This window comes from Melospiza georgiana, chromosome 4, assembly GCF_028018845.1.
Source record: "Melospiza georgiana isolate bMelGeo1 chromosome 4, bMelGeo1.pri, whole genome shotgun sequence".
NCBI classification, from domain to species: domain Eukaryota; kingdom Metazoa; phylum Chordata; class Aves; order Passeriformes; family Passerellidae; genus Melospiza; species Melospiza georgiana.
In genome coordinates this window covers 28878725-28892816 of record NC_080433.1, presented here as the reverse complement: position 1 = coordinate 28892816, position 14092 = coordinate 28878725, and the positions used below count along the sequence as shown (strand labels likewise).

The 14092-nt window shown below is 44.7% G+C and overlaps 2 protein-coding genes across 4 annotated transcripts in view; one reads left to right on the top strand and one right to left on the bottom strand.

The window, feature by feature from the left end:
- TIMP3 (TIMP metallopeptidase inhibitor 3) overlaps positions 1-9677 on the bottom strand; it is a 37482-nt gene extending 27805 nt beyond the window's left edge. Inside the window, exon 1 of the mRNA XM_058023342.1 lies at positions 9355-9677. Coding sequence (XP_057879325.1) covers positions 9355-9478 — 124 coding nt within the window. The 5' untranslated portion in view covers positions 9479-9677. The remainder of the gene's footprint in view (positions 1-9354) is intronic.
- SYN3 (synapsin III) overlaps positions 1-14092 on the top strand; it is a 176002-nt gene that overhangs the window by 81362 nt on the left and 80548 nt on the right. The window lies entirely within an intron of this gene.

The following is a 14092-nucleotide window of genomic DNA, read 5'->3' as shown; positions in this document are numbered from 1 at the left end:
AGTATTGTAAGTGCTATACTTTGCATGCAGTGTGGTCTCTCAACTAGTTCCATCTTTTCCCCACCCTACATTCTCCCAAATACCAGAATTCTTTCAGCTTTCAGTTCTGTGTCTTATGTAGCACATTATTTATTGGAGGAAATAATTTCCTTAGAAACACAACCATGGATCCTAATCCAGAGGTGAGTATGATAAATAAGGAGGATGTTTCACTCTTCAAGAAATTTAAAGCAGGGGACTCAGAAACCTCACACTTCACAAGATAAAGCAGAAGACCCAACAGTCACTCTTTCACAAGAGCTGGTCTAAAAGCTGTTTCATACTGTCACCTCAGATCTGTTTTATCTGCAGTGTGCATTTCTCTGGACCTATGAAAGGCAGGCAGGATATTTATAGCAGTGTCAGAGGAGGCAGGAAGTAGAGAACTGGGGTGGGTGCTTGGAAAGTGTATAAAGGGCTTGGAGCACAGGGGTCAGCCTGGAACTCCATCCCCCAAAAGAACACAGGCCTGAAGAAGTGTCTGGGGAATAGCTGGATTTCCAGAGATATCCCCTGGCTCACTCCTCCTCTACCTGTTCCCTTTCCAACACCAGCTATTTCCCGTCTTTCAAAGTTAAGCGGAAGTTTTCCATTCTGTGGTCTTCCTGTCTTGGTACAAGCAAGAGCATTTTTTTCTCTTGTATTTTAACTGTTTGGAGACAAACAACAAAACCTGTTCACTGGAGGGAAATCTTCCTATTTACAGCTGATCCATGAAATTTGAGAGGGCTGATTAAACATCAGAGGAGCAAGATCTTTGCTTGTTCGTGTATTCACTGAGCATGAGAGATTGAACTTGTTGTCTGAACAAATGCTCCAGTGCTCCTCTATAGGAAATTAACAGACTAACATAATGCCAGCAGGCCTCCCTGCTGACTTCACTGCAGTAACACCCAATACTCAGGGAAACATGGAGAAAAGGAAACAGACGTTGAAATCTCCATACTGTAATTACAATGCAACATGAGGGAGTTAAAATTCAAGTCCTTCATTCTAGGCCAGCAGGAGTTGGGTCATTTTGAATATAGCCCTCTGAAACAGAAGTATTCCTGTTTCCTATGGGCTGTTGTGTGACTTTTTTTTTTTTTTTTTTTTTTTTTAATTAATCAGTAGGGAGCAAGAAGTAATAATGTGTTACCTTCATGCTGTTGCACCTGGTGTAGCCATTGCTACCTGCTCATGTGTAAATTTGGTGCAATTTATAGCTGCCTTGCTGAAGTACCAGTGATCATGCAGGCCACCAGAAAGCTGAGCTTGTTCATGTCATAACTGAGGAATTAAGAAAGGGGAAAATCCATGAGGTTGCTTTTCCCTCCTTGGGCCCTTTAACATGCTTTTTTACCTCCCCAATAAACTGGTTCTAAACTCTTATGAACCAGCAGGATTACAGAGCTCTGACACTTTAGGAACAGACAGGTAGTTAAGGAAGATTGTAGATTTTTTTATTAGTGTGTATTTTTGCCCAGGATCAGCAACAACATGTTGAACAATGATGGCTCTGCCACCTACACACTCTCCTTTTATCTCCTGGCTGTAGTGGGGCAGGTTATTACATCATGTACTTCAAAAGTGCCTTTAGACAGCATGTTATATATGGCTTCACTTCATTTGCTTCTCCTGCTGCTCAATGTGAATAATTTTCCAGCTAAGCAGTATTTTCCTTGTAACTCACCTGGCAAAAATAAGAGACCAAGCCCTGCCCACACACCCATACAACCTGCATTTCTTGAAGGGCTACTTGAAGGAACTTTGCATTCATCTGAATGGAGGAAGGCAACAGCATTGCTGGAGTCCATATAAAGGGCATGTGCTCTGCCCATGGCTGGGTTTTTTCAAAGCCTAAGCCTTGATTGCCAGTCAGAAATTACCATGCTACAGGCTGTTAGGGATCAATCAGTAGAACAGCAGATTGTTTTATGGTGGTTCTCCTAATGAAGTGATCTCTGAAGACCAAGTGCATCCTCGCTCTCCTGGATGGATAAGATCCACCTTAGGCATGCCCCACACAGTTCCCATAGCTCCAGGCAGGGTGACCTGCCATGTGTCACAGCTAGTGACTCCTCCTGGCTTGACAAGCCTGTACTAGTTCTTCACTGGGGCTTCCACACTGCACCTTTACCTTCTCCAGGAGTCCTTCTCTCCTCCTTATACCCTGAGATAGTCTCTGGAGGGCCTTTGTCACTCCTGCGGCTCCTAATTACCTTCTCCTATTACAGCTTTCCCACTGAGCCTCTTACTATGGCCATTCTCTTCCCCAGTCTGTAATAAAGACAGAAGTTTTCAAAGCTGAGCCCACTGACACAGCCCTCAAGACCCACCAGCACAGCCCAAGACCATATCCCTAAAGTGACTATGGCACCCTCACTCCCCAAGTACTGCTCTCTGCTGGTTCTTGGCACATTTCTGTCCAAGGAGGGACACCCCAAACCTCCTCCTTTCTTTCTAAAGTAAAAATGAGATTCTACACTGCAGGCAAACCATAGCTGATTTTTATGATGTTTGATATAATTTTTTGTGTATGCACCTCTCTGCTATTTAACTAGAGTTTTACTGTCTGTATACTGTTTCTAAGGGCTCAAATTGCCCTTTAGAAAGGTCTTATGTAAACACTAGCAGGAATTTGGACTATTCATAGTCAACATTAATTTTAGCACCAAGCAACTCAAGAGACTTCTGTCTTGTTTCCAGAAGACTCCCACTATCTTTTCTAGCTGGCAGAAATTTTGAGTAAATAAAGTAATCAGGGTTATGAGAAAATACTTGCATTTTTATATTATTAGACAGTGTCAGTTAATGCACTATGTCTTCACTCTGGTCACTCAAGAGAACTACTTCACATTACAGTAGAATGTTAACTTTGTTTTTGACAATAGCTTTTAAGCTCTCTAGTGTTTGTAACATTCCTCTTAGAAACCTGAAACGATCAAGTCAAATCCAGCCCTGATACAAGGTGGTGAAATACTGGCGAGGCATGTGGCAGCGCACCTGCCTTGCGCAGAGCACGAGGCTTACGAGGCAGGCTCAGTATTTCCTCTCCATATTCATTACTAGGACAGATTTTAGATCTTGTCTAAGAGGGTGCAAATCCATTTAATCCCCCCTTGGTCTCATTTACCTCAAGCCCAGCACTAGCCTAATACTTTCAAATAGCAGAAATTTGAAATTGACAATGGTTAACATTCTTTTCTCAAGCTATTCCAAAGCACCCCCAGTTTAGGCCTAGTTTTAAATAAGGCCCTATCCCACTATTGGCAAATAGCATTGGTAGTCATGTCACTGGTGGGCAGAGAAATTATAAAGTCCTCCCCATGAGCTCTGAGCAGTTCTACACAGAGGGTTACCAAATGGGATGACCTTCAGCTCAGCAAGTTGCAAAGAGTGTTAAGTGCCACAAAGCTGTGGAAAAGCTGAAACAGTCTTGGATAGTTTCAAATGTAGTCAGCTGCTCTGATCAGCTTTGTCTCAGAGAAGTCTATGTAAGGGATAGTTAGCTTAAAGAGTAGTAAGAATCAAAGTTCCGCCAGTAAAATTTCAAGTGTCACATGGGGACGTTCTTCAGAGGTTTAGATGAGCTACAGTAGGCCTTTAATGAACTCTGCATTTACTTAATTAATTGGTGCTTGAAGGCACAATTTTCCTTTCATCTTCTACACTACTATCATTTTACCACTATAATTTGCTTCCAATTTATATTATCATGTGAAAGACAGAATCATACCCTGAAAGACTACAGCAATAAGCAGCACATTAGAGCAAAAGCCTCTTCATCTTGAAATGAAAAAAAAAAAAAAAAAGAAAAAAAAAAACAACAAAACCCCCCCTATAATTATAGAGAAACTCAAACACAGGCACTGCTGACATTATGAGGACCAAAAATAAGTTCCCTAGCTTAGTCTAGTTCAGAGCTGGCAAACACAGCATGCCTGGTCTTGCCTGCTGACTAAAACCAAGCTGTCCTCTCAGGTTTACCAGCTCTTCCAAACTCCCAGAGAGCAGCTGGTGGAAGTTTTATTTAATTCCAAGACCTCCTGACCAGACCAAATAGGCTCCTTCCTTCAGTGATGCACGCTTGGTTGGGCTACCTAAGAGCACCACATGGTCCTGGAGCTGTGAGGAAAAAGAAGTTGACCTAAGACAACATTGTTACATCATAAAACTAAGTTTCCATCTTAGTAGTTCTAACATCCAACCTAGGCTGAGGTAACTCGATGAGTGCTCCTATTAAAAATGCTTGGCCCCACCCACCCCTGCTGGGATTGCACTTGAGTACAGAGATCCATTTCATCAGATGCAACTCAGTTGCTATATCCAAGAAGGTCTGAAAGTGCAGGACTAACTGAACTAGTGTCTCAGAAAATGTGAAGTCCACTGATGGAACTAAGAATTTGTGTGACACCTTGTGTCACTTCCCCTATGGTCAAACAATCAAATCTGCTCATCCTGAAAAACAGACATGAACAAGGCAGGTCCTTCCCAAACCCAGATGAAAAACACCATACTGTGCACGGCTGTACATAACTATGTTCACACCAGCCCACCTCTTTCCAGAAAGATCAGAGGAGCAATTGACAGGTGGAGAGTTCTAAAGAACATGTGGGAAATCAGTGAAAATAAGGAAAAAAATGTCTGCATAAAGCAGGAGCTCTAAGGCTTAAGTTTGGAACATCTGGCTGTCTGCTGCCTTAAGAGACCTTGCTGGAGACACTTCCTGCAGGAAATCTGGAGTAAGCATATACAATAATAAAAAGAAATAACATTCTGCACTAAATCTTCTGAACAGTCATTTTCACCACTTTTATTTTTTAATAGATACATTTAGTCCAGTGACTAACTCCAGATCCCACTACTCTTATAAGGAACTAAAATCGCAAATAACCACACACACAAAAAAAATTAATAATAATAATAATAATAACTAAAGGAATAATTTCTATTTCCACTTCTAAATAGGACAATTCAGCTGCGAGTGGCCATCATTCTGTCAGGAGACATGACTAGTCACAAGGAACACCCTCTTTCAACAAAGTTATTAGCGTGGACATGGGAATTCCATAGAAGTCAAATCTCCTTCATTTCTTCCCACATAAAATGAAATTTGCAGTGCTTTTTTTTTTATTCTTTTTTGAAGCTTTATGGGATGCTTCTCAGATTTCCTGCTTCTAAAATGCCTCCAAGGGAAGTCCAGTCTAAAAATAAAATCACATCATTACTTCCTTGACAAATGTCTGATGAAGTGGATACACTTTTGCCACCATTGCCACAACATGTAACCAAAAAAATTAGTTTTAAATTCATCTCAGCACTAAAGATTCATATAATTAATTTGAAATAGGTTATTGTAACTTTTTTTTAGTCTGGCAGACCTTACCTGTCTGCCTTAGAGGCTAAGACAGGACATTTGATATCACTACAACAAAATAAAGAATCACGTTCAAAGTCTCATGTGTGATCAAGTGTTCAGCACATCTCTTTTAGGTTATTAGTGAGAAGGTGGAATGATCAACTCAGGGAAACCAGGAAAGACCAGGTTTTCATTAGGTGCTTAGACTTCAGGCCAAACAAGTTCACCATTTTCCTCCTTCTCTGCTGTTTTCTTCTTGCTCTTCTCTCATATTCTCAATTCAAAGGATGGGAGCCACTGCAGGTGTTGTGAGCTCAGTGCTGTGGGTATAGGAGGATGGAATATAGAATCGCTTCCACAGCACCAAGGGACTCTTAAGAACTTACCTTCACCTCCCCAGAGTTTGCCACCTCCATCTCACCAAGAGCGAGGTTACTTAGAACAGAGAGGAGCACTACCCACTGGCATCCTTGCTGATACAGGTATTTTTCCCCCAGCACAGAGCAATGTTGAGCTCCTTTGAGCTGGGTAAAAGACATCTAATAGTGCCATAAGCTCTTCTCTAAAGTATATGCCCAAGATAGAAGTAAGATAGCTGTGGAGTGAACAAAGTACATTATCACTTGCAGACTGGTTTGTCAAAATGCAGTCGGCAATTTCACATATTTTCTCCCTTTTCTTTTTTTTGAAAGGATATGTGGGGCAGAGGGGGCCGGCCAAATGGGAGGCGTTTTTTCCAGACCTGTGAATTCAACATTCCGCAGCCAAGCTCAAAAATTCCTGCTGTTTGTGCAAAAAAAGGACAAACAAGTCCCTTTCATGTCAGCTATGTCCAGCTGGAAATGTCACAGCTTTGTCACAAAAGAACAAAGCATGCCTGGAGTCTGTTCTCTCAAAAGGTCTCTTAATTCAAACAAAAGAAAAATATTCACATCTGGAAGGGGTCATAGGCAGAGGGCAGGAGGGGAGGAAGCAAAGTTCAGATGGCAAATCATAGCAGCCACTGTTTGTCCAATTACAGTACTGCCTCTTCTGGCACTTACTGATCCCGGTAAAGAAAGAAAGCCAAGAGTTAAAATAGCAATTTTATTATTGATTGACCCATAGGGCCAGATAAGACACACCTCTTCACTTTTGCTTCATTCATCATGATGGAACAGTCAGGCTGAGTGAAAAGATCCCTTGTGACCAATAGTACCTCTTTTTTCTCCCCTTCCTCCTTTTTTAAATTAAAAAAATATATATACATTGTTATTTATGAAGTTCAAGATTCCTTCAAAGAACACAACCTTCACTTTCAAACTATGTACATATTGAAATCCTGCTCTTTCCAATGGGTTTATTTGACCATCTGTTTCTGTAAAGATTAAAACCTTCTAGTGACTGCAGGGTTGGGAGGCTGTATCAGAACTGAGCCATTGGAAAATGAAAAATTAAATGTCCAGTGAGATCAGATTAAAGGAGAAGAGAATAAAACTTGAGAGTAGGACTTCACTGGTTAAGCAGGAAAACATCAACAGCAGAAGTTTGCATTACAGTCCTCAACCAAAAGTTTTCTCCTTCTTCAAAATGCAGTGCTTCTGAAGAAGAAAAGCCTCTCCTAGGCTGCCACCTAGCTAGTTAATTTCTTGCATTGTTTCAGGAGCTATTTTAAAAGCCTCTTTTGCTCCAGCCCTTACTGCACTGACTCCTCCCTTTAGAGCTGGTATTTTGTCAGAAGTTTTAAGAGCGATAAAAACTTGCTGCCAAGTCCCTTTCTTCCCCACAATGTGTTTTATAACCCAGCGTGTAGTTTAGTCTGTCTAAACACTGCACTAGTACACTGCCATCAGTTTCCATGGAGATGATTAACTCCTCCAAAGCCAGAAAGCTTTAGTGAGCTTTTTGTCCTTTCCACGTATGAAGAACATGACAGCATTTACTAAAATCAGCCTACAGAAATATCACATTTTCCAGACAGTCTTAGCAAATGTAAGGATTTACTTTTTCTTCAACCCATGCAGTCTTAACCAAACTTGCATTCAAGGCATTTACTGGAATGGGTTGCTCTTTCCCCTCAAGCTGCTCTTCCTTTGCATTGCTGTGATGTCTGTAGGCATGACAGCCCCAGACACATCAACTTTTTGAACTACTTTGCCTCAGAGCAAAGCCAAGGCTTGAGATATAATGAAGAGCCCAGAAGAGAGAAAGGAAAGAAGAAGGGAAGACTTTGAACTCAACCAGAAAACAGAGTAGGAAGCGGAAAAACTTTGTGCCCTAAAGTTTAGGAGCACCATTATATGAAATGCCATAGTTCACTCTGAGTCACTTATCCATATAGTAAAAATATTCTGTCAGTGTGTATTTATTACAAAAATGTATTTAATACCATTTTTGAACTGAAACTACCTCTTATCTATTATAGCATGACCTAACCAGAGCAAGAAAACAGTTCTCCCAAAATGCAGCTTAATGAAGGCCACATGCTGCCATCAGCTTTTGTTGTTTCCCAGTCTCACTTTCACAGAAAGAACAATCTCCCTGGCAGTTGCCACTTAGGTGGCACACTTGTTTATCCAAGCTATGAAAATGGCAACAGAAGTTTGAATAGTTTAGTTTCCTGGAAGAATTTCCCAGTATAAAACTATTTTATGAATGTTTTCCAGCCTATCATCACTGAAACAAAGTGTAAGCTTCCCACCACTTTTAATATGGAATGGGTTTTCTGGCATTCAGGAGCAGATACAAACTAAACATGAGTAACCAGGCACAACTGCAGCTTCTGTAGAACTGAAGGCAAGAGATATTTTGCCACTAACCTTGGCTAACTTGAAAAGGCTACTGGCAGCATTCATAGCAATGGGTGTTCTGCTGCAGTGAGAATTACTTTCTATTTGACTTCCATAGCAGTTGCCAGGTGGATTTCTTTGCAGACTCTACTCTGAGTCAGTACCATGTGGGTATCAGCAGTGCAAAGTCCCTGGCCCCTTTTATGCTGCGCTGCTAAGACAACCTACAGAGAAGGCAGGAGACTTCTCGGACTTGTGCTGTCCTCTCACCACTGCTGAAGTGATAGCCTGTATTTACCATTACATAGACATGTGTCCAGTAGTAGCTCAAAGGACACAACTAATTGATTTCATACACTTTGCCACGGAGAGCTAACAAGAAACAACAATATCTTGTTACCCACCCTTGACCACAAGCAAGCCAACAAACTTGGGAACAGAGTCTCCATTACCTCCTCCTCAGAGATTTCTGGTGCTGTCCATGTCCTCTACCTAAAGTTAGTGTAACGAAGACCCCTAGGGATGCTGAAACCCATAGTGGAAAATATCAGTCAGGATCCAAGGAAAGTGTTTCAACTTTCCCAAAAGCGTGCAGGTGTACACACCTCCTCCCACAGCTGCAAAGACCACAGCACAGCATGCAGAAAGCCTGGATACACTTGGTACCTGCTTTTCGAGCCCTTCCCAACGTTACAAGCACAGCACCACAAGCCCGTGAGAGCCGCACCTCCAACCCACAGCGGCCACAGGCGGCTTCGTGGCTTGGGAGCACCCATCCTAATCCTGCCTCCTACTTCTTGTCACCAAGTTGAGGAGGAAGTTTTGGCAGCCGACACCTGCAATTGTGTTTCTGTCCTGCTGTACAAAATACGCCACTCTAACAATGACTGATTTCTTTAAGATACTTCTGCGGAAGGCTACTGCCGCCGTGGGACAGGGCTTGGGAGGGCTGGGCGGGGGTCCGCCACCACACGCCTCTCCTCTTACCAACCCAGACGTCTGGGGCAGCACCGGAGCCCAAGCCGCTCCTGGAAGGTCAGGTCAGCGCTGTGCGGTGTGACCCGCCCGCCGCACCGCTGCGCTCACTGCGTGCCTGGCGGGACGCGGCTGCCTGGCCGTGACAGCCGCGCTGCTGCCCGCACCCCTCAGGGTCCCGGGAGCTTTCGGCGTCCCCCGAGCCCTGCCGGCCCGGGCGGCGGCACTTACCGATGTCAGAGTTGCAGAAAGCGTCCTGCGGATGGATGGGGACGCAAGTGCAAGCCTCCACCATCAAGTCCCGCAGGCTCCAGCTGCACAGGAACACAACGAGGAAGCTCAGCCACGCCGTCATGTTGCCCCCGAGGTGCCTCCTCACTTCTGCGGAGCGGGAAGCGGCCGATGCTGTGTTCGGCTGACTTTATTCTTGCTCCCTAACAGCCCGTGCTCCGCGGCTGCCTGCCCTGCCCCTGTCTCTCTGGCTGGCTGGCTCGCTTGGCGGGACGGTGCGGGTGCGGAGCTGAGGGGAGCTGAGGTGCGGAGCGCTGCAGGCAGAGCAGACCGGCGCGCGGAGTTATACCCGGCTCGAGCCGCTCGCGCTCCGGGGGCGCCGCCGCGCGCGGCCAATGGTAGCGCCGCATTACCTCATCGGCGCGAGCGCGGGGCGGGGCCGCGCCCGCCGCGCCTTATAGGGAATAGAGCGGGCGCGCGGCGGGCGGGGGCGCGGCCCCGGTTCTGGCCCCGGCCCCGGTTCTGGCCCCGGCCCCGGTTCTGGCCCCGGCCCCGGTTCTGGCCCCGGTTCTGACCCCGACCCCGCTTCTGACCCCGACTCCGGCCCCCACCCCGGTTCTGGCCTCGACCCAGGTTCTGGCCCGACCCGCTCCGATCCGACTTGGACCCGACCCGCTTCGCTCCCGGTACGGCGGGGCGGGGTAGCTCTCCCGTGGCGGTGGGTGTCCGCCCGAGCCTGTCACATCCTGCCCCGGGGCGGCCGCGCCGCTCCTCAGGACACCTGGAGAACGCTCGCGGCCCGCTTGGACACTCGCGCTGTTTGCCCTCAGCCCGCCGGGGCTGCCTGCAAACCGACGGTAACCTGCAGGCACACCGCTCCGGCTGTTCCAGAGAGCTGTCTAACGCACAAGTGCAGTGTGCTGCTTCTTTTCCTCTCCCAACGGGCCGTAGAAAGAGGATGGGGGGAAAGGACAAGACCTACCTGAACTGTAAACCAGGATTTTATCCTGAATGTTTTTAATCCTGCTCAGATGCTCCTTCTCCACCACCCAGCAATTCCCCTTCTCTGGCCTTTCAGTCAGAAAGCGGTCATAACCTGCTAAAACCAAGCTGGAAAAAGCAGTGTTGTATCTACCCGGGCACCCCCAACATTTAATCTCAAAGTATATTTTAGCAGAGTGGCTTTAGTGGAATCTAGAGAAATGTCCTGTTTGTTTTGTTTTCCTTTATCCCCTTTCGAAGCCATAAATTTCCATCAGCTGTAGAAATGTAAATGTTATAGAAGAGCTGGGACTGTAAGGACAAAGATTGCCAGCTGCATGATACAGACAGCCTTATTATCCTCCAAAGGGGACCGAGGGGTGATTAATCACAGTATCAAACCAGTGTATATAATGTCAGAGTACTTTCCACGGGGTTTACAAGACTTAAGCGTGTCTAGTTATAAATTATGCTGGTATTAAAGGCCAGGGACCAGCTGTCCTAAATTTCTATATAGTCAGCTAAGTCTTTAGATTTACAATTCTGCTCCATCTGGGTGAAACACAGTCTTCCTACACCTTTTCTTTAATCATATTGTCCATATAAAATTAAAATCTCCTGTCTTAAGGAAGCACAGGCTTTTATTTGGAGCATTGGTAGGCAAAAGCTTCAGGATGGGTGTTGTCAGTAGGGATCAAGGTTGCAATGCCAGCAGTGGGAAACACAAGTTCCTATCCTTGCTGTGACACAGACAACCTGTGTGGCAGCTTTGCCTCACTGTGCTTCAAATCCCTGTGTCATGGGATAATAGTGTTGGAAGCTGCTCAGGAATGTGCATTAGTGAACACAGTGAAAAAATCAGACGGTGCTGAGGTACTAACGGGTCCGATAAGTATGTGTGAGACAGGGTATTAAATAAATCATTCTGTTTAGACACCTCACAGCCTGAACCATTGGGCCCAAGTTGCAATACAAGAAACCCTGCTCAAAAAATATTTTAGGTACTTGGACTATCTGTTCAAGGTGCTACAAGTGAAGCTGGATCCATCAGGTTGGGTGGATGTCATTTCAGTCTCACTGGCTGTAAACAAGGAACAACTCCACCGACCTCAGCAGAGTAACATGGAAGAAGAATTAGATGTGTCTGGCACTCTCATTTTTCCTTTATTGTTGTAAAAAGTTTGATATCCACCAACATCATGATACACCTGGCCTATCAACATCTCAGATCAATATCTGAGAGAAGTAGAATTCTGCCAGAACCTGACACTGGTGTAAATAAGGGAGAGTTTGGCTCACACACAACTAGATTATAATCACAGCTCCTGCACCACCTCCCTTCGCTCTCTGGCCAAGTAACTCCCCTGAATATGTTTCTTCATTCCTATAATAACACCTTTCCTATGTGTTCCGAGGACTAACATGCTAAATGCTTTGTAATAAGTTTTTAAGCTGTGGGGTGCTGTGTAAATGCTGAGAGTCTATGATACACAGATGCAGGACACATTGAGAGGAGACTGAAAAACAAACCCAGTTTCTCGATATCTGAAACAGGAGAGGAAGGGGCCCAGAAATTACTGAAGTTCCACAGGGCCCTCCAAGCTATGTAGCTTGAAGTAGCTTGCTTACAGTGAGGCTGACCAAGCTAGTTAAAATGACACCAAGTTTGTGCTGATTGCAGGAACTGGCTCACTTTTCACATATAATCCAGAGAAGCAATCAGATGAAAAGGAGTGACACAGCTTGATCCAAGGGCTGGGCACATCTCTTTGGAAGGGATGGGGTGCAGGCTGTCAGTATGGCAAGGCTTGCCACTATCTTCTATATCACTGTTTAGGAAATTATCCAGAAATTTTTTTAGTGCTTTTATTATCATTGCTTGGAGTAGTAGTTCCTGTGTTTGATCAGGGCCTAGCTGATTCACCTGCTTTTTTTACACTTAGATATTCTTTTTCAGAGCAGTTCATTTCTCTACAGTAGTTGGGGTGCAGTTTTTTCAATCAGGACTGGATACTGTACATTAAGAACAATACTTATTTGCCTCTTGAAGAGTACACTTCACACAGAGAAACCAGAATGTTCTATTTTTGTAAAGTACAAGTAAATTATACTCAGGAAAGTTCAGTCTGGCCAGTGGCCTGCTCAAGGCCTTTGTTAAATACTTTAATCTGTCTGAACACTTATTTTATCATCTGCAAATAGAGATATTTTGTGTTATCATCTGATAATATCCATTAGATATCCAATATTAGCCTCTCCCCTTTAAGACCTACTGGCAAAGTGAACTCCGAAAAAGCCAGGCAAAGATTCTGAGTGTTTATTTATATGAGAAAATACTGACAATGGTGTCAGATTAACAGAGAAAGTCAATGAAGGAACTGAAAGGATAATTATCTCTTAATTCTTCTTCTATGGAAAAAACTGCATGGGAAAAAAAATAAAATAAAAACTGTCATTCTGCTTCTTTGCTCAGATAAAACTTTAAACCTTATAGGGCCATAAAGAAGGCAGCATTGGAAGAAGGAGAAAATAGACACCTTGATCTTCATATGAGAAAATTTGAGTTCACGTTTGGTTGATGTCACCAAATAAAGAAATCTGTTATTCCAGTCTTCCATCAAGAACACACTGCTGAACACCATTAAGGATCTCTCTGCCTTACCGAGCAGCCACCCAGCTTCGTGCTGTGCTCCCGTCGGCTCCCGCAGGCCCGGCGTGACTGGCCGGGTCAGCAGCTGGTGTGAGCATCCCCAGGGAAGGCGTGCGTGTCCCGCAGGCGCCGGTGGCTGAGCGCAGCGCCCCGCGCCGTGCCGGAGTGTGCGCGGCAGGGCTAGGGGGCACTGCGCTGCAAGAGATGGCTCCGGCCAGCGCAGGACCTAGAGAACACCTTCCTTGGAAAAGGAAACATACTGAGCTGGGTGTCTTTTAAATTTCGGCAAGGAGAATTACCTTCTGCTTTCTGATACTGAGTTTATATCAGGTGCATGTTAACATCGTTTTCCTTCCACAAGACCCGCCTGGAACCAGGGACAGAGACTGAGATATGAACTAAAGGCATGTTCACTTGCCTTCTGATCACATTTCATTGTGAGGGATGCCGGCTGCTTCAGTACAGAAGGGCTTCATCAAACTACAGCAACTGCTGGCAAAAAAAAACACATACCAGGAGGGCTGCGAGAAAGAGAGAGAGGGGGAGGCGCAGAGAGAGAGACCCCACTATCACCAGAGCAAAATACCCTGACAAATTTCACATGTAGTGTTTGGTAACACTTCAGTTCATCACCAGATCTTAGCTGGCTTAAACTGAGCTCAGCATTAATGAAATCGGGAGAATTCAACCTGCAGTTCAACAGCCCTGCCACCTCCTTAACAATATATTAACTTTAAAAGCTTCTGAAGTAAGGGCCCTTTTCTATTTTAATTTTTTGACAGCAAATTGACTTAATTCATGAGTGTGGAGTCTTGGCATTAGCATTCTAAATTGTCCACCTGACAAGTTGCTCAAAAGCATCCTCTTGTCCTAAAAACTCTTCTTGAAGATGATGATCTTTATATCTTTTACAGCAGCTCAGCATCATGCCCTCTAGGAGGTCTCATTGTTTTTATTCATGAGGAGAAGGGTAGGTGTTTTCAGAGCTATCTGATGTTCTTTCTACAGCACACTCCTGCCATCTTGTAGGACAGTAGAGAATGGCCATGCAACGCGTTAGAAAAAGGTTCTCATATTTCTCGATTATCTGCTTCTTTTTCAGTAAAC